Source organism: Natrix helvetica (genome assembly GCF_964273705.1).
Source record: "Natrix helvetica genome assembly, chromosome: 11".
NCBI classification, from domain to species: domain Eukaryota; kingdom Metazoa; phylum Chordata; class Lepidosauria; order Squamata; family Natricidae; genus Natrix; species Natrix helvetica.
Window position 1 is genome coordinate 19,294,011 of NC_138562.1, and position 18,991 is coordinate 19,313,001.

General features: G+C 47.3%; 2 protein-coding genes across 2 annotated transcripts in view; one reads left to right on the forward strand and one right to left on the reverse strand.

Annotated features, from left to right (window-relative positions):
* Window positions 1-18,991, forward strand: part of LOC309397665 (integrator complex subunit 6-like) — a 322,886-nt gene that overhangs the window by 71,740 nt on the left and 232,155 nt on the right. The gene's annotated exons all lie outside the window — the stretch shown is intronic.
* GPC4 (glypican 4) overlaps window positions 1-18,991 on the reverse strand; it is a 42,843-nt gene that overhangs the window by 19,484 nt on the left and 4,368 nt on the right. Inside the window, exon 2 of the mRNA XM_081963902.1 lies at window positions 2,871-3,029. Coding sequence (XP_081820028.1) covers window positions 2,871-3,029 — 159 coding nt within the window. The remainder of the gene's footprint in view (window positions 1-2,870; window positions 3,030-18,991) is intronic.

The window sequence follows — 18,991 nt, forward strand, 5'->3', positions numbered from 1 at the left end:
TCTCTTGTGTCTTCCCCAGGATCAGAAGATCTGAGCAGGGGCCTTCCTAGGAATTCCAGAGAGCCATTTGCTTTAGAGAACCATCTGTTAGCACTTATCGGCACAGGAAAGAGAGAAAAATAGAAAGAGAGACAGAGAGAGAGAGAGAGAGAAAGGGAAGGAGGGGAGGGAAGCCCAGATGAGTTTGCATTCGTAATTAAAGAAGTTTTAGGGAGGGGCAAGAATATGTGCGGGGGGGGGGGTGGATTTGCAAGCCATCTGTCTGCCTTGCCAAAAAAAAAAAACCCTCCCCCAAAACGTCAATTTGCTGGGCTTTCCTGCAGCTGGGAGATAGGCCAGACCAAGGGGCAGCCCTGAGTTTTTCCTACTTGGACGGCTGCCCCAGCGTCAGTAAACAGTCCCTACCTCCCTTCCCTCCTGGGGTTTTTACATGCCCAGGATTGACTCCCACCCATACCAAAAAAAAAAGAAGAAGAAGAAGATGTTGAGACTCTGCAAAACGATTGGGGATCTGGAGGCCAAAACATAGGATGAAAGGTTTTGCAAGAACTGACTGTGTCTAGTCTACAGAAGAGAAGGGACAAGGGGTGGCAGGATAGCAGCTCTTCCAATATCGGAGGGTGGCAACCGATTCTCCAAAACACCAGGCAAGCAAGACAAGAAGGAACGGGTGGAATCCAGTGAAGGAGAGAGGAGCAACCTGGAATTAAGGAGGAACTTCCTAGCGGTGAGAACAATCAAAACAGAAGTTGTGGGACAAGAAGCAACGGGATGGAAACCAATCAAGGAGAGAAGCAACCTAGAACTGAGGAGGAATTTCTTGACAGCGAAGACAATGAATGAATCAGTGGAACGGAAGTTGCTTCAAGACGTTGTGGCTGCTTCATCGCTGGAGGTTTTTAAGAGGAGACTGGGCAGCCATTTGTCCAGGAAGGTCCATGGTCTCCCACCCAAGCAGAAGGTTGGACTAGAAGACCTCCAATCCCCTTCCAACTCTTGTTATTCTCTATGCCCTGAAAGCTCCCCTTTTCCTTCCGGCAGCCCTGGCTGTCTGGCCTCCATGTCTCTGGTCAGAGAAAGGGCGGATGGAGTGGGGGGCTTCCTCGGTCCTATCTTCTGCTTCCTGGGGGGGGGCAGGGAGTGGCATCTGGCTTTTAAGGCCACCGTCAACAGTCTCATTCTACTGCCCAAATCCAGATAATGACGGTTGGGGGGGGGGAGGGATGTGCCTTCAACCTTCCTGTACTCCTGGCCACCGACCGCCTGGATAGATTTTTCTCCATGGCGACCAGATGAGAACCCTTGGAAGAAAATGCCCATCCCTTTTTTGTTCCTCCCACCACCACCCCGCCCCCCAGTCTTTGCTTGCCTCTCGGGGTCAGATTTCACGCTGTCCCTTCCCAGACTGCCTGTGCCGCTGCCTCACAACTGCACGGAGAACAACAGCTAACAGCGGTGAAGCCACAAAACCAGAAACATGCATCTTTTTAACTCCGCGCAAACAACATAACCAAAACAGGTTCCGAAACGACCTTTTGAGGTCCCCCGTATGTTTTGAGGTCCCTAGGCGAGAAACAGAGGCCTTTTCCTTTGTCTGAAAGGCTGCCGGGGGGAGCGACGGTTGTGCCATGAATGAAAGAGATGGAAACCAGCATTTCCCAACAAAAAAAGAAGGGGGGGGAGAATAAACCCACCTGCGTCTTGGGGTTCCAACGCCCACAGCAACCCATGAACCCCAATACTCCAGAAGCATCAGGCGGGGGCTTGGGACGAGTCAACGGGGTTTATGGAAACCTCAGGTTGAAATTCGGGTTATGGGTTTTATGGGGGCATTTAGGGAGCAAAGTGGGAACTTGGGCCACTCAGAGAGACTCCATCAAGGCTTCTGCTGGATGGGTTTGCACCAAGCAAGGGTTATTCTAAATTTGGCTCCAGGACTCAGGTGTCACCCAGCAGGAGAAGTCATGGGAGAAGAGAGAGGAGAGGCGACAAAAGAGGAGGGGAGGAGAGAGGGGAAGAGGGGAGGGAGAAGAGGGTAGAAAGGATGGGAAGGGGGAAGAGGAGACAAAGAGGAGGGGAGGGAAGGGGAAAAGAGAGGAGGGGAGGGGAGAGTAGACAGGAGGGGAGGAGACAAAAGAGGAGGGGAGGGGAGAAGAGAGTAGAAAGGATGGGAAGGGAGAAGAGAAGGAGAGGAGACAAAGAGGAGGGGAGGGGAAAAGAGAGGGGAGGGGAGGGGATAGACAGAATGGGAGGGGAAGAGACCAAAAAGGAGGGGAGGAGAGAGAAGGGGAGGGGAGGGGAGGAGAGAGGGGAAGAGGGGAGAGGAGAAGAGAGTAGAAAGGATGGGAAGGGAGAAGAGGAGACCAAAGAGGAGGGGAGAGGTTGGGGAGAAGAGAGAAGGGGAGGGGAGGGGAGAGTAGACAGGATGGGAAAGGATAAGAGGAGGGGAGGAGACAAAGAGGAGGGGAGGGGAAAAAGAGAGGAGAGGAGAGGGGAGCGTAGACAGAATGGGAGGGGAGGAGACCAAAAAGGAAGGGAGGAGAGAGAAGGGGAGGGGAGGGGGGAGAGAGGGGAAGAGGGGAGGGGAGAAGAGAATAGAAAGGATGGGAAGGGAGACCAAAGAGGAGGGGAGAGGTTGGGGAGAAGAGAGGAGGGGAGGGGACAAAAGAGGAGGGGAGAAGAGGGAAGGGGAGAAGAAAGTAGACAGGATGGGAGGGGAGGAGACAAAAGAGGAGGGGAGGGGAGGAGAGAGGAAGGGAGGAGAAGGGGCGAGAAGGAAAGGGGAAGGGGGGAGATGACCTGCCCTGTCTGAACAAGCCTCCAACACGGGACTCTCGATTCAGACGCCGCCAAGGAGCAGAGAGACTCACCATCAAACTTTTTGTACCGCGATCCGAAGGTGCCTTGCAAATTGTTGCTCAGCTCCACAACGGCGAGGCTGAAATCTTGCCTGCTCTGTTGCCAGTACTTCTCCTCCATGGCCTGGGAGCAGCAGGTGTAGCCTTGAGGGCAAATTTTCAAGTGATCACCTGGAAAAGAAAAAAAAGGCACATCAAAGGGAGAATTTGAGCACCGGCACCCATGGCCATGCCAACCCCCGGGAAGCTTTGCCGTGCCAACCCACAGAAAGCAAATTCCCGGTAGGTATTTCGTAAGGGCATCTTATTCATCCTACGGCTTTCAGAACCTGCCCAACCTCTTGTAACTCCACTCAGGGTGGGTTACTCGAGGTAAGCCTCCTAAAAGCAAGGATTAGGAATAATTCAGAACAAAAACGTGGGAGTCATCATAAATCAACCAGCCCACCAGACAGACAAGAGGCTGAGTTAAGGACTCAATAAAACGAATCTGTCTCTAGCCATCTTCTAAAAACCACAAGGGAGCTCCCAAGATGTGGGGGGGACCCCCCCCTCCCCCGAGAAGACCTTTGTTTCATCCTTGTGCTCACGACCTCAGACAGAGGTTAACAGATGTGCAAACTCACTGCCACAACGGGCAGGAACTCAGTGAAACGGTGACTGTGTTTTGCATGGCACTAAACTAGGATTCGTGGCTTGGTTGGCAGCCACCACACCAAGATTGCCAGGGCCCTACGCAGCCTTCACACAACTTCCATGTACGACAGCGTGGCCCTTGCAGCCCAGCCCCGCCCCATTGGCATCAAGAGTCAAGCTCCTTGTGATCTTTGTTTGAACCCAGCTGCCCCTAACCATTTCAACATGTTTTCCGATCAGAGTCATCTTTTTTCAGTCGAGTAAATCCATCCTTAAATCCATGTCTCAGACCAAAAATTGCAGGCTGAGTCACGGACGAGCGTCACGCCTGGCTTGGCGCAGCTTTCCTGTTTTCTCCGTTTGAAATTTTATGGGCCAAGGACGAAGCACCAGCCTGCAGCAGGCATCACTTTTTGGATACCCCTCGTTTGAGCAGGGCTGTTGTTGAGGAGCAGCCCCATTCAGTAATACAACCTCCAGATTCAATCCAATTGAACCGAAAGGTAGAATAGGCTGAGCTGGAAGGTGGAGTTAAACGTGTCAGCAGTTTAGAATCAGCTGGCCAGCCTAGAAATGCCCTTTGAGTTTTCTCTGACTATTCAGCCGCATCTTTTTCAGATTTTCTGATGCTTGCCACTGCGGCCTTATCTGTACAACCCAACAAGTCAACAACAGCCTAAATCACAATCCCCGATACTTGGCTTACAGTTCAAGTGTGTGGTGTTAGTTCAGAAAATAAACCACAGGCTAAGATGTCTTCCTAACAGCCTTGATCCAAAGGAGTGTCCAACCTTCTCACACACAGACCCTGACCGAAAATGTCTTAATTTTTGAAAACTATCTGTAGGTAGGATCATTCACCTTCATTGTTTACCTTCCCTGAGGGAAACTTCCAACACCCAACATTCATCAATTGTAAGACCAGAAGTAGTTGTTCTGACCGAGGCTTCCCCAAAAAGCACGAGGCAGAGTCCCGGTCCCGACAAAAACCCCTTTTATTAAACGAATGTGAATTCCTCTCATTCACCTTCAGCCAAGGCCTGGCATGCAGTCTTTCAAAGGAATCATTATGACTACAGACCTTATCTAGCTTGGAAAGGTGCCATGTAAATATTTTCCAAACGAGGTGCTGTGCAAGGAAAATCTGGGCAGAGTCTCTGAGATTCACGGACAGATCTCCACACTCCTGAAACGAATCTAACAACTGAACAAACTAATTGTTTCCTGCAAAAGCCCCCTCCCCCTTCGCTCCTCTTTTATTTCCTATGGGAGGGGCCATTCACCGTCCACCTGTGGCTTTACTCCCAAGTTGACCCTGATTTCTGAGTTGTTCGTTTCTTCTGGCAGCTCTGCGCATGCGCTCCAGCTGTTCCTCTGCCTCACTGATGTCTGACTCCGATGTAGACCCCTCATTCAAGCCTTCCCCAGCCTCTCGGACTGGCCCATGCTCCTCCCCAACCTCCTCACTGTCCAACTCTGCTACCAGTTCTGCTGGCTGCTACCGTTGGCCAAATCCAGCTGAGCTCAAGACGCTCCACCCTGCTGCCTTGGTCCTTCGTCATTCTTCCTCTTCGGAAGTCCTTGGTCAGCTTTTTGAGCTTAAATGCCATCCTCGCTCCTGGACACACCAGCGTGCATTGTCCTCTCTTAATGGTTTACGACTTCCCCTGAAAATCAGCCATCAAAAGAACCCGAGGCTAATCCAATTTCACACTCAACTTGCCCTGGTCTCCTTATCAGGAGAGATTAAGGTTCCTCTTATCGCTGCTAATTAACAAGCTTGCTGGAGAATTCTGCTGAAGAACAAGAAAGCATCTGAAATATACCACAAAGGGTGTTTTTTTTTCCCTTGCTTACAAAAACGGGCACCCCCCCCACACACACACAAAAAAACCCTTGGACATTTGGAGCAAAAATGATCTGCGGTCAGATCCAACTAGGAGGGACTACCCATCCCATCTTCACACTCGTCATCTTCAAACAAGAAAAGATGATGCAGGAAGAGGATGTTCTCCATCATTCATTGTGCAACCATAATTTTATTTATTTGGGGGGGGAGAGATTTGCCTTTCAACCCAACCCCCCAATAGCAGCACAAGGGCATCGTTTTTCATTCCTATCCAAAGAGGGTGGTGACAATTCATGAATTCCGCAATGCCACAAAACTCTGGGCTCCATTCTGGCAAAAAAATGATTGAACGTCTCAAAAAGATCCTAGGAGGAAAACTTAACATACTTTGGGGCCTCTCCAGAGACGGGAGGAGATCGATGGGATTTGATTCTTTAAAATCACCCCTCCCCAACCCCCCCTGCTCCATTTCATTTACTGACAAATTGAGGCTTGTGGGTTTAACAAGGGAAAGAATGCAAGGCAGGGAAAAAGCAGGGGAGAGATTTATGCCCTGCGCACTTCGAGCCAAAAGTTACATTAAGAAAACTTAATTCTGTTCTGGAAACGAAAGAAAGAAAGAAAGAAAGAAAGAGAAAGAAGTCTGCCTCTTTACATAGTCCAGCTTCCGTTTCTCTTTTCCAAATCCTACTTTTACTATCCCAGAAGTCCAGCCTCCCAAACACAACTGCCTATAAATAACTTGCGTTGTTGTTTTTTTTCCTTCCATGAAACAGACCAAGACAAAAGTCCATTGAGATTTATGGCTGTAATCATAGATCATAATAGGGCGCAAAGGAGAATAATCATTAGGTTTCAACAATGGAACCGAAAAGAGAGAAGAGGAAGAATAGAACTAATTAATAAATCAAGATAAACGTGAAACTTATCTGATGAAAGGCAGGCAAGAAACTCTAATCTTCTATAAATCATGTAAAGCTAATCCTAAAGCTACAGGCTTAGCTAAAATCTAAGTAAGTCCACTGGATAAATAAGCCTCTTTCGAAACTTAATTGTAAAATTTGCCACTTTCCTAAATCCTATGCAAGACCTGTTTGCAGAAGGACCTCAATCTGATCTCTGAATTAATCCATTTTCCGGTCTCGCCTACTACACCCAACTAACTCAATGAGCCCCAGTTCACACAATGCTTGCAGAGTCAGCCTTTTCTTCAAAACATCTGAACGAGAAGGATGGAAACCAATCAAGGACGGAGGAGAAATTCCATGAGAATGAGAACAATTCACCAGCGGAACAGCTTTGCCTCCAGAAGTTGTGGGTTCTCCATCACTGGAGGCTTTTAAGAAGAGACTGGGCAGCTATCTGTATGGGATCTCCTGGCTGAGCAAGGGGTTGGACTGGAAGACCTCCAAGGTCCCTTCCAACTCTGTTCTGTATTTACAGAAAACCTGTGTTGTTCTGTATTCTGTAGATCGCTCAAGGCTAACTGCAGGTTGGAAATGCACACATGTGAATCGAGCCAAGATTTATGGCATCTCAGGTGCACGAGTCCAAGCAGAAGAAATCCAGGAGGACATATTTTCATTGCTGTCTGCAATCAAGATAATAGCAGGGAAGGATTCCTTTGCTGTCTCCAAATGCTTTTCTCTAGCTACCTAAATATAGCTGGGGAATTCTGGAAGTTGGCCCACCCATCTTCACTAGAGGCTGGGGGCGTTAAAGACGCAGTTCCAATCCTCCCGATTTCCTTCTCGAAAGGATTTATGGGTGCCCCATTCATACAAGGTGCTTCTCTCCCTTCCCAACATTCAGGGTTTAATCAAAATCAATCTCCCCCACCCTCCCACACCTCTGCATTTCCAAAACCCTGCCTTGCAACAAGCCTAAAATCACCTTTCCCAGGGTCTCCCAATCCTGCCTCGCTTATGTCCTTCACTCCAATGTTTTGTGGAAGCCTCGGGAAGGAATTTCTCCTAAGAGCTATCGGTGTGCGGAAAGCAGATATCGCAAAAGCAATTCTCTAAACATGGTGCCCTGTGTTAAACAAAGCCTCCCCCCCCCCCGTGGTTCTGCCAATGTCCATGGGGGGGGGGGTGTTTCTTGGTCATTCATTAATTTAAGCAAACTGCCAATATCATTTGCAAGTTCCTAAGCAGAGAGATTAGGAGCCTCCTAATAAGGATGATTAGAAGTGAGTGGGGCCTTCAATGGCCTTCTTAGATTCCACATTCCATGCCTAATTCGGAGGGAGGGGACCCATTCTGGTTTTCTCCCCCACCCCCACCCACCCCTTTGCTCCAGCATCATTTCCTACCAGAAACTGACATCCTGTTCCTTCTGGGAGAAGCAGGGCAAATAATTAGGCTTAATCCTTGTTAGGTCGGCATGTTTCCTTTGAATCCCATTACCACATTCCTACATGCAACACAACTGCCCTTTTTCAAGAGAGAAAATCACATCTCATTATGGCCGTCTTCTTGGCTGGAAAAACAAGGTCGTGACCTTCCTTTGCCTGTAGCCTTCTAACCTCTGGTTCCTGACTGTGCCTCCCAATTGGGGAATCAACCCCCCCTCCCCTCTTCAACAACCCCAACCGGTACGGACAGATCATTACTGAAATGAGAAAGTTCAAATGTCTCAAACCGAACAACGACCAAAAAGCCAGCATCACAAATCTTCAACTAACGCAACTAACCCATTAAACCCAAAGGTGCCCCTCCTTCCAAGCAGAAGTGCCCAGAATGGCCCAGAAAGGTAGCTGCCATGCTTATTTATAAAGCTCAATGTATCCAGAAGACCCCTTCTCAATAAGACACTTCTTCTTCACTCCAATCAGATGCTGAACTCAATGAAACTTGGATCTGTGTTTGAGCTCAACTCATAGTTTTGGGTCTCCACATTCCTCAACTATAAGATGCACTCAAAAATACCAAGCTTCCAGAAGGTTTCTTGGAATCATCCACCGTATCGAGGAAAACTTCCTGAAACTAAAAGAATCCAAATGAAAGCAACTCTAGTTGACATCTGTCCATCTTAAATCCACCTTTAGTATCAGGCTCTCCTGTGATTTTGGACTGATCTCATTCATAAACCCACCAAATGGTCACCAACCATCCACCTGGAGATACCATCCTCCTCCACCCCAGCTCTCTGGCCTATTCATCCAGGTTATGAGAAATCCATTGTTCCAATTTCTCACCTGGCTGCTGACATACATTTTCACCTCTCTGTCTCGTCTCCTATCTGTTGATCCGTTTCTTTCCTGTTGCAAACACACAAATTGCCCTCCCTATCTTTCTGCTGTTTGCATCATTTTACTGGTTGTCTGATGTTGCACCTATGTTGTGACACACACAACCGTGTCAACGTCAGCTGCTTTAAGGATATATCCTCTGCTCGGAATATTTGGGAGTTTGCTGCCTTGCTATCTTGCTCCATCTTTAGCTCAAAGGTCTAGATGTTGCTCAAGAGGAGATAAAACTCTGGTTCACGTCCTGGGTTGGGATCATCTCTGGTGGTCTGGAGAAAGTGTCCCCATGTGCATTTTTAAGTCTTCTGTCTCTGCCTCTTTGCGGTGAGAAGAAAACAAGTTTCAGCCCACACAGAGTGAGACAGCTTAGCGTGTGCATTTACTGTTATTAAGTGCAGTCTTAATAAAAGTTTGGGAGATTTCCACCGTTTTATGGCCTTGCTGTGTCTAATGATAGTCAGCCAACCTCCAGGTCAGGTTCTCCAGCAAAGGTCACAGGCCACAGGCAGTTAGGGAGGAAAAGCTGCCTGGATTCTCTCTCTCCTACAAAGCATTGCTCAGACACATCAACCAAGAGATGTAGACACCCCTTGACCCAGTCACTGGTTTGCCGCTGAACTTCTAATCATTCAGGATGGATGGATGGATATTAATGCATCTTTTTCCTGCTCATCTCCGTGTTGGCTCTTTATGGATTAACACCAGTAAACATTTTATTAGAGCCTGGTTATCCTCTAGTTCTGATCTGATCTCATCGCATCCCTTGTGTCTTCTCCATCGCCACTTCCATGCATGAGCGAACTCACAATGCAAACAGTTCTGTTTCGTTTTTGTGGTTCTGGACCATGGGCTCCCTTTGAAGGAACCAACTAATCCTTCCTTCTCAAGTCTTCTTCTTCTTCAAGCATAGCAAGAATGGATAGTTGATCACACTCATTCCTTCCAAGATAGTTATCTTATGTATCTGACCATCCACTGTCTTAAAATAGTTCTAATATTTTCCTTATAAAGCTTGCACCTTCTTTTCCATCCATGCCATATCTCGAGGAGAGGCAAACTTAGCATAGTGTCCATCTTACAGAGAGTAAAATCTCCTTGCAAGCAACATAAATCCTCAGCGCAAGTTATCCATGAGCAATAATCAATAACAGCCAACAAATCTTTCCTTTCATTCATATATATGTAATTATATAATATAATACATTCATATATATGTATTATACATTCATATATATGTAATTATAGATGCATTATTATGTCTAGAATTAATTTCTGATGGCCTTTTTCCAACCATGAGAGCACATTTAATATAGCCCAATCCATGTGCTAGTCCAGCATTAGAAAAACAAGGAATGTTGGCAGAAATCGTCCAGAACTAGCAAAAAATATAACCTAGAATCATTTTTACGTTTAGAAGCGTAACAATTCTCCCAAAATGCTTTATTTGCTTTCCTTCCTGTAAAAGTATGTTTTTACCCTCGTGTGTGTGTGTGTGTGTGTGTGTGTGTGTGTGTGTGTGTTTGAGGGTCATTGCCTCTTGAGCGACCATCTACCCAATTGGTTAATACCTGTCAAGAGAATTGGGCCATATGAATTTGTCACTAGGTTTCTTGCTAAAATTCCATTTATTCACTGACCAAATCATGGATTTTTTCCGGCCTGGGGGTGGGGGTGGGATCGGAAGGGAAGGCAAAAGGGAAGTTTCAATTACTTTGTGAAGCGAGGTAGAAAAATTAAGACCTAAGCAAACTTTATTAGCTATGACAAGGGGGAAAAAATGGTTACGCTTCACTTTTCCCAAGAACAGAGAAACTTCAAGCTTTCTCCGGAGGCCCTGAAAACAAGCGAGGCACTTCAATCAAGGGGCATTAGCCCATTTGTTTGACCATAAAATAAATAAAATAAAAACCAGCCAAATTAACATTTAAATGACATCGCACCTGGAGATTCCTTAGCAAGTGGAGACTCAAGCCTCCCTTTTGTTTACAGCAGGGGGGGGAAAGGAGGAAAGAATTAAAACAAGGGAGACCTACAAATAGCCACTTATGCCAAGAAAGCAAAGTGGAACTTAATTTTCGTAAGCCACACCGGTATCTTGCTGCCCACAGAACAGCCTGTTTCATAAGCATCCGTGTGGTTTTTAAAAAATAATTCCAGCTTAATGAATTATGTGGACCCGTCCGGGATGGTTTGCAAAGTGTGTGTATATCTTGGTGTGTGGCAGAGACACTTTCTTCAACAAAACCAGCTTTAAACCAAGGCTCAGGGTAATGAAGTACAGTTAGTCCTTCATTAACAACTGCCTGTTTAGTGGCCATTCAAAGTTACAACGGTCCCTGAGCTCACAACTGTTGGGTGATGCCCCCTGGTCAAGGGATCCAAATTTGGGCACTTGGCAACCGGTAGGCATTTACCATGGTTACAATGCCCCAAGGTTCGCGCTGGCGCTGTCGTGACCTTCCCAACCAGGTACCAGCAAGCAAAGTCACTGGGGGAAAAGCCAGATCTGCTTAGCGACCATGGGATTCATTTAAGGACCACGGTGATTATGTGAACCACCTTGGCCAAAAAAAAGGAACACACAACTTTGGGCACAACTTTCTTAACCACCACCTCGCTTAGCAACAGAAATTCTGGTCCGTCCACCTTAAAAGTTAAGGAGCTGGACATCCAAGCGGGCTGAGGAATTCTGGGAGTTGAAGTCCACCCACCTTAAAAGTTTCCACGGTTGCGAGACCTTGTCCTGGATCATCTTTAGCCAGCCTTGAGCTGAAATGGCTTTCCGTGTTTCAATTCCAACTGGGCAGTAGCTGGCTGACCAACCCACGCCTCCGGCATTTCTCCCACTCAATTCTGCGAGACGGCCAAGCACACTACACAAATTGCTCCCTGTGTCTCACAAACAACTACATCATTTAACCTCTGTCAGAAGAGCTGCAATTTCCCCCACAACTGTTTTGTCTGGTCCTTACTCAGCTGCAAAGTTTAATCAAGCAGGAGAAGGGAAGGGGGGGGGGGGAACCCAGCTCAACTGACCAGACAGAGTGGGCTGAGGGCCAGATGGGACTTCATGCCTTGTTCCAGATTTTGGAAATATGTCCAGTCCAGCCATACAAAGCCCTTTAGAAGAAGGTCCACGCTGGGATCTCAGAAGCTGGTTGGAAACTTCCAATACCAGACCAGCCTTAACTGGCTCTTGTTGGGTGGAATCATCTAAGGTGGACACCAAAGATTTGGGCAAATGCATTGGTTGTGTTGACAATCTTACCAAGTCAATCACGTACTTAGCTGCATTCACACAACTTGTTACTTTGGGTTGGTTTGAATCACCAATGACTCGCTGCACAAACCCAACTGGCTGGGTACTTTATGGTTGAATACCCTGTGCAAATCTGCCAAATGAACTGATTCCTCAAGTAATTCATCAAATTCTTTTTTTTTTTTAATCACCTTTGGAAGATGCTTTTTTTTAATATATTCCAAGGAAGCCAAACTAGCTAGTTCTTCTTTCATTCTGATGTACAAAACAATCCTGTGGATTGGGTTCAATTGAGCAGCCCGGGAGTTTGAACGGGGGTCTTTATGGATCCCAAAACTCAGATTCTTGATTTTTAATCTTTTCTCCTTTCATCTATTAACGATCCTACATTCTCCCACCCTGCCCTTTCTCCCCCCCCCCAAAAAAAACCCGTCCATTTGTTATCAGGACTTTCAAGCAGTTTACAAAACAAACCTGAATTAACGATTCGGTTGATCAAATTGGTTCTTTTACCATTGTTCAGGTGGCCTAACTTTTCTGTGGCCACTTGCTGTAAGAATATTTGAAGGAAACCCCCACCACCACCAAGCCCAGTTCATTATCAGCCTCACAACAATTGAAGAGAACTCTTTTAATTAACCTCTTGATCAAAAAGGCTGACAGCCCAGGGGCTTAATGGGAAGATAAACCAGCATGGATGAACTGAGTTTAAGCTGCCGAAGGATGGGGGAAAACAGCCTCCCCCTGCCCCCTGGAAGGCTGAAAATCAGCTGGCCAGCATGTGCGCTTGGAGCTTCCATAGGGCAACATCTCGCATGCCCTCAGATATGGCTCCACCTGTGCCACTCATGCCATAAGTCCGTCATTCCGGTTCTAAAAGATAGATCGATGGAATTCTTCATCCATCTTCTTAAAAGCAAGTCCGGCTAGCAAAGAGAGCTTAGAAGAATGGGAGGTCATAAAAACTGGGTAAAAACCACGAAGAAACAGAAACCACTTTTTGTTTACACAGGGATTCACACATTAGGTGTTCAGGTATGTCCAAGGGTGTCATAGGGAAGATCCTCACCAGGTAGTTTCTACTGCCAGAGAAACAAGGAATAGGTTACAAACCGTAGCTACCTAGACTTCACTTAGATGTAAGTCAAATCTGTTCAACAGTGGCATGATCTACCAATGGAAGTTGGGGTTTTCCACTTCTGGAAGTTTTTAGGAAAAGCCACACCTCAAGGATGGTTGAATTGGTTGTTCTTCACCTTGAAGAAGGCTGGACTAGATGTTCCTTGTGGTGGCCCCGTCCAACTCCATAATTCTGGAAACCTCCAACTACTTTTTCGTTAGATAACGGTAAGATCACCACCGTCTACGAGGAGAACATTGCCTCTTCCCCTACAAAGCTTAGCATTCTGAAGACTCAGATGTTGCATATACCAACACAACGTGGCCCTCAGATCTTCGTAACATGGTCTTGGGTTTGTGTCTCTTGACCCAAATGAAACAAGCATCAAAACTGACCAGTCCACTGATGGATGGGATGAAGGCAACCTTACTTTCCTTTCTGGCATCTTCTCATTCAAAACTTTTTTTTTTCCCTCCCCAACCCGATGTGGAAAATTACAATCCACCTTCTGCTCTCAATGTTCTCCACAGTTAAGACTAGGGAGTATCAACTATTCAACTGGGGTTGGTTGAGTTTTGTGAAGGAGTCGTCCCAAGAGAGGGGGATGGGACAAAAAACCCAGGTAGAATGTTATTTTCTGCTCACAACTATTTGCTTTGGCGTGTGTTCCTGCCCAACGAAATACCAAAATAAATTCTAAAAGGAGATGAGAATGCCAAGGCATCTGTTTTAATCAAACAAGCTCTGCAGCAGGGAAAAAAAGGGGAGTTTGACAAACGTCTTTTGTTGTTAACCATTGCTACAGCTCTGTGTAAATACTTTGGCAGGCCCCAACTCATTAACTCTATCAGAAAAGCAAAGATCAAAGTTTAGCCCCAGGCAAGTAACAGGTGTCTGAAATCTGGCTGCACACACTTTCAACATCATACACCCAGGGAAAAAAATATATTATTTAATTGCCCTGAGGCCAGGGATCTCGGCTGCAATGCAAGACTGCTGATTGAACAAGACTAAAACTCAACCCTTCCAAGACGGAGTGGCTGTGGCTTCCGGCCTCCCGGTTCAACCAGTTGCTTCCATCTCTGGCCATCGGGGGCGTGCAACTAGCCCCCATGGAACAGGTGCGCAATTTGGGCGTCCTCCTAGATGCCCGGCTGTCCATGGATGACCATGTAACAGCCGTGGCAAGGGGGGCGTTTCATCAGGTTCGCCTGATGCGCCAATTGCGCCCCTTATTGGACCGGGATGCCCTACGCACAGTCACCCATGCGCTAGTGACGTCTCGCCTGGACTACTGCAATGCTCTCTACATGGGGCTTCCCTTGAGATGCACTCGGAGACTACAGTTGGTCCAGAACGCGGCCGCGCGGGTGATTATGGGGAGGACTAGATACTCCCCTGTAACACCTCTCCTGCGCGAGCTGCACTGGCTTCCTGTGGTCTACCGAGTGCGTTTCAAGGTTTTGATTATGATCTTTAAAGCGCTTCATGGCACAGGACCTAGTTACATGCAGGATCGCATCCTGCCCCATACATCCCTACGACCAATTCGCTCACACAGAGAGGGACTTCTCCGGGTGCCGTCCGCTAAACAGTGTCGGGGGGCGACACCCAGGAGCAGAGCCTTCTCTGTGATGGGCCCAGCCCTGTGGAATGACCTCCCCCGTGACATCAGGATTACTTCCGATCTCCGCTCCTTCCGTGTACAGCTGAAGACCCACCTCTTTCAATTATCTGGCCTGGCTCAACCGTAATTTTTCTTACTCCTCCTGACTGTCTTTTTAAATTTTTTAATTTTAAATTGGGTTTTTTACAATTGGGGTATTTTAATGGTGATTTTTAACTGTCTAAATGTGATGTAATTTGTTACCTCCTCCGTGCATGTATGTCTTTGTATATATGTATGTTTATGTGTTTGTACACATGTTTTATGTTCTATATGCTCCATTGTACGCCGCCCCGAGTCCTGTCTGGAAAGGGAGCGGCTAATAAATTCATATTTATTATTATTATTATTATTATTATTATTATTATTATTATTATTATTATTATTATTATTATTATTATTATTATTATTATTATTATTATTATTATTATAAGACACGAAGGGAGTCCTGGGCAATCCCAGAGTCTGTTACGTCCTGGACTTACAACAGTTTAACGACCGTTCAAAGTTACGGTGGAACCGAAAAGGTTTCATGGCTGATCCTCGCACTTATGACCGTGGATCGCTTCAGCCATGTGATCAAAACTCAAGCGCTTGGAAACTGGCATGCATTTGCTTAAGAACCGTGTGATTCACTTAACAGCCGCAGCAAAGTTACCGTAAAAATCAAGCGGGGCTCCCTTAACAAACCGCCCTAAATTAGCAACGGAAATTCTGGTGTCGTAAGTTAAGGACTATCTGCCAGTGGTGGGTTCCGGATCCCGTCGTAACCAGTATGCTGCGACGGGGCCGGGCATCCTTGTCAGGGCAAGCGCCCTGCGACACTCAGCTACTCAACGGAAGTCACGCAGCCTCCACACATTGTGTGTGCGTACACAATTAGCCCATTTGTCTCAAAAAGCGGTAAGGAACGCAGGTGGGCCAAACGAGCCACCGTTCCAGTACAGTGGCCGCTGCTCCCAGCTACCACCAGTACGCCTGTCCCGGGCCGTACCGCCAGGAACTCACCACTGCTACCTGCATTCTTGAAGTCACATAGCGCATTGATTGTCCCACGAAGCAACATATCTGGCCTCTACTAGTCCAACCCCAGCGGGAAATGGAGTAAGGAAGCAAAAATTCTCCTCCTGGAATTTTTCTGTACCGGATCTACAAGAAACCCAAGAGTCCCTTTCGTGCGGTCATTCCAGGAAGTTCCACAAGACCAACAGCCCAGCGCTTCCACGAAGAAACCGGTGCTCTTGGGAACGCTTGGAGTTGCCAAGATTAAAACCAGGAGAATTTCATCACATTCGCTGCAGTGAACCACAAACGAGAGACACTCCCTGGGCCCTTTTCCACAGCTGATGAAGTAAAATGCAATATAACCACCGAAACGGCCCAGTTCGACCAAAGACAATTAACCCACCCCTGAGCAAAACGCAGTGGACATTGATATCCAAGGAGGAGATGGATTCGAATGCTCCTTTGGATAAAAACACTACAAATTATCTGGGTTATCTTGGTGGAAAAGATTCAGCTCAATTTTCTCCCCAGCACATTTTTTAATTTAATTTTTTTGGGGGCAACATGCCAGGATGCCAAACCCAGAACAGCAGAGTATGGAAACCTGCTTTTCAAACAGTAAACGCTTAGCTAGGTTGGCATCACCAGCGAGAAAAAATGGGAGCCACCAGCCTCAGGTGGAAACCTTGGCACCTGTGCCAAACCCACCCCGTTCCCAAAACCCGAGACAGTCTCTCTGTCGTCCTGCACCGTAATTAACTACATTTTTTTTCCACCGTGGCACTAACAAGCAACGAAGGAAGCATCGTACCATGATATTAAAACATGCACACACTGGAGAGAACAAAAGACCCTTGTGGGTGTGTGGGATTTGTTTCCAGGCAGATGCCCACATTTTTTTTGTGTGTGTTTGTGTGTTCCTGCATTTGGGCAGCGAGAGGGGAATTTGGCGGGCAGGGGAGGCGGGGGAAATAGCTTGGCTCTGGATTTTAAAATCACTGGGCTTCCTTCCGTCCTGATTTTAAAAGATGCAAACTGACCGTTTAAGACAGGGGTGTCCAAACTTGGGAACTTTAAGACTTGTGGACTTCAACTCCCAGAATTCCCCAGCGCTGGCTGGGGAATTCTGAGAGTTGAAGTCCACAAGTCTTAAAGTTCCCAAGTTTGGACACCCCTGGTTTAAGAGAAGAATCCCAATGCGGGTTTGGTGCAAATGCCTTTTTCCCCCATTGTGAGGGAGCTTTAATCCCGTTTTAACAGTGAAGGGGTCTTTGCTCTCAAGAAGGATGCAATCTTCAAGGGAGGGACGGGGGAGAGGATTCCTCGACCTACAACCACAATCGGGACCAGAGTGGGCTCCAAATCGAGTCACCGCGTTGAGACCAGACCTGATTTTGTGACCATTTCTGAGCCGGTTGTAAATGAAGTCCTACGGTTGCTAAGCAAGTCACAGAGACGTGAAGTGAATTGCGTGGTTGTCGTGGGAATCAACTTTCCCCAATGGTGTGGGGTTTTGTTTTGTTTTGTTTGTTGGAACCAGCAACTTTAAGATAGGTGGACTTCAACTCCCAGAATGCCCCAGCAAGAATGGAATTATGGGAGTTGAAGTCCACCTGTCTTAAAGTTGCCAAGGTCAAAGCATTCTGCCCTGTGTCCAAATTTGGTCACTTTGAAGACTTGGGAACTTCCGCTGCCAGAATTCTTCAGCTAGCATGGGAGTTCTGGGAGATGAAGTCCACAAGCCTTTTTGTTGTTAGTTGCAAAGTTCTGTCTGACCCACCGAGTCCCTCTGGGGAGAGGGGGCGGTATAAAAATCTAAATAAAAGTAAAGTAAAGTAAAGGGACCCCACGGACCATGTTCCTCCAGGCCGTCCTGTCCTCCCCCATCCTCTGGAGTCCATTTAAGCTCACACCGACTGCTTCGGTGACTCCATCCATCCACCTCCTTCTCTGCCGTCCCCTTCTTCTTTTGCCCTCCATCTTTCCAAGCATGAGGCTCTTCTCCAGGGAGTCCTTCCTTCTCCTTAGGTGGCCAAAGCCTCATCAGGATCTGGCCTTCTAAAGAGCAGTCAGGGTTGATCTCCTCTAGAACTGACGGGTTGAATCTCCTTGCCGTCCAAGGGACTCAATGCAGGAGTCTCTTCCAGCACCAGAGTCCAAAGGCCTCCATTCTTTGGCGCTCAGCCTTCCTTATGGTCCAACCTTCATAGCCATCCATTGCAACTGGGAAAACCAAGTCTTAAAATGGGCCAAATTTGGAAAGTCCCAGCCTAGACGGAGTGCCCTGTTGGTGGGATTTGAACCCAGGGTTGTTGTTGTTGTTTTTTTGCTTTCAAAGACTTCCTTCCAAAGCCACCCTTAGCTTTCCAAGCACACATTCCTATCAGACAGTCAAGAGGAAAACCAAAACCAAAACTCCACTTTCCAGATAAGGTCAAAGTCAAACCCTCCCCCTGGCATGCATTCAAGTGGCATTTTGCACCTGGGGAGGGAGGGAGGGGCCAAACAGGAGACCCCGCCTTGCATTCAAGAGGCGGCAAAGCAGAAAATTAAAAATTAAAAAAATTCCCCAAACCCGATAACAGATCCTTCCCTCTGCGCTTCCCTCCCTCCTTCCCTGCTTCTCCACCTGACCTCATGGCTTGAGCAAGGCATGTCTGCAGGGCAAAGCGAGATTGCAACTGGAGAGGAAACACCTGATAATTGAGGCCCTCCAAATAACAATAGCGATCATAATTTGACTATAAATGACAAGGAATGCAGCAATGTTTATTCTGGCACGGCCAAGGGGACCTTCGGGGAAGCGGTTGCCAAGGCAATGAGTCCGCCCACGCGCACACCAAGCTCCATGAGTAAGGGCCAATGGCCCCCTCCCCTCCTTTACTGGCCTCCAGCTGATCCAAACCAACTCTCAGGAGGTCCAGACACAACACCCGAAGAGGTCCCCAGCCAGGCCCAGCCAAGAATTCAGGATCAGTCTCAAATCCAGAAAGGATTGGCCCCGGTTCTCCTGGGGTCCACCATGCTACAAGAACTGGTTACGCAATCTAGTTCCTAGCTCTTTCCCATCCATCCTATATCAAAATCACGTCCTTCCTAACAGAAGAGAAGGTCTGGTGCTCAGACACGAATCCTGGAGTTCTTGGTGCTCTCTGAGCTTGGCTGATTGCTTGCAGACCGAAGTAGATAACATCATCAGTGCCAGGGAGTGTGGGGTTGGCTCCTGAAGGTAATTAGAAGTTACCCCCTACAGCAGTCAACACCCAGAGAAGCGGGGATTAACACCAGGCAAACAGTCAAGCAGAAATCAATTCTGGGAGTTGAAGTCCACAAGTCTTAAAGTTCCCA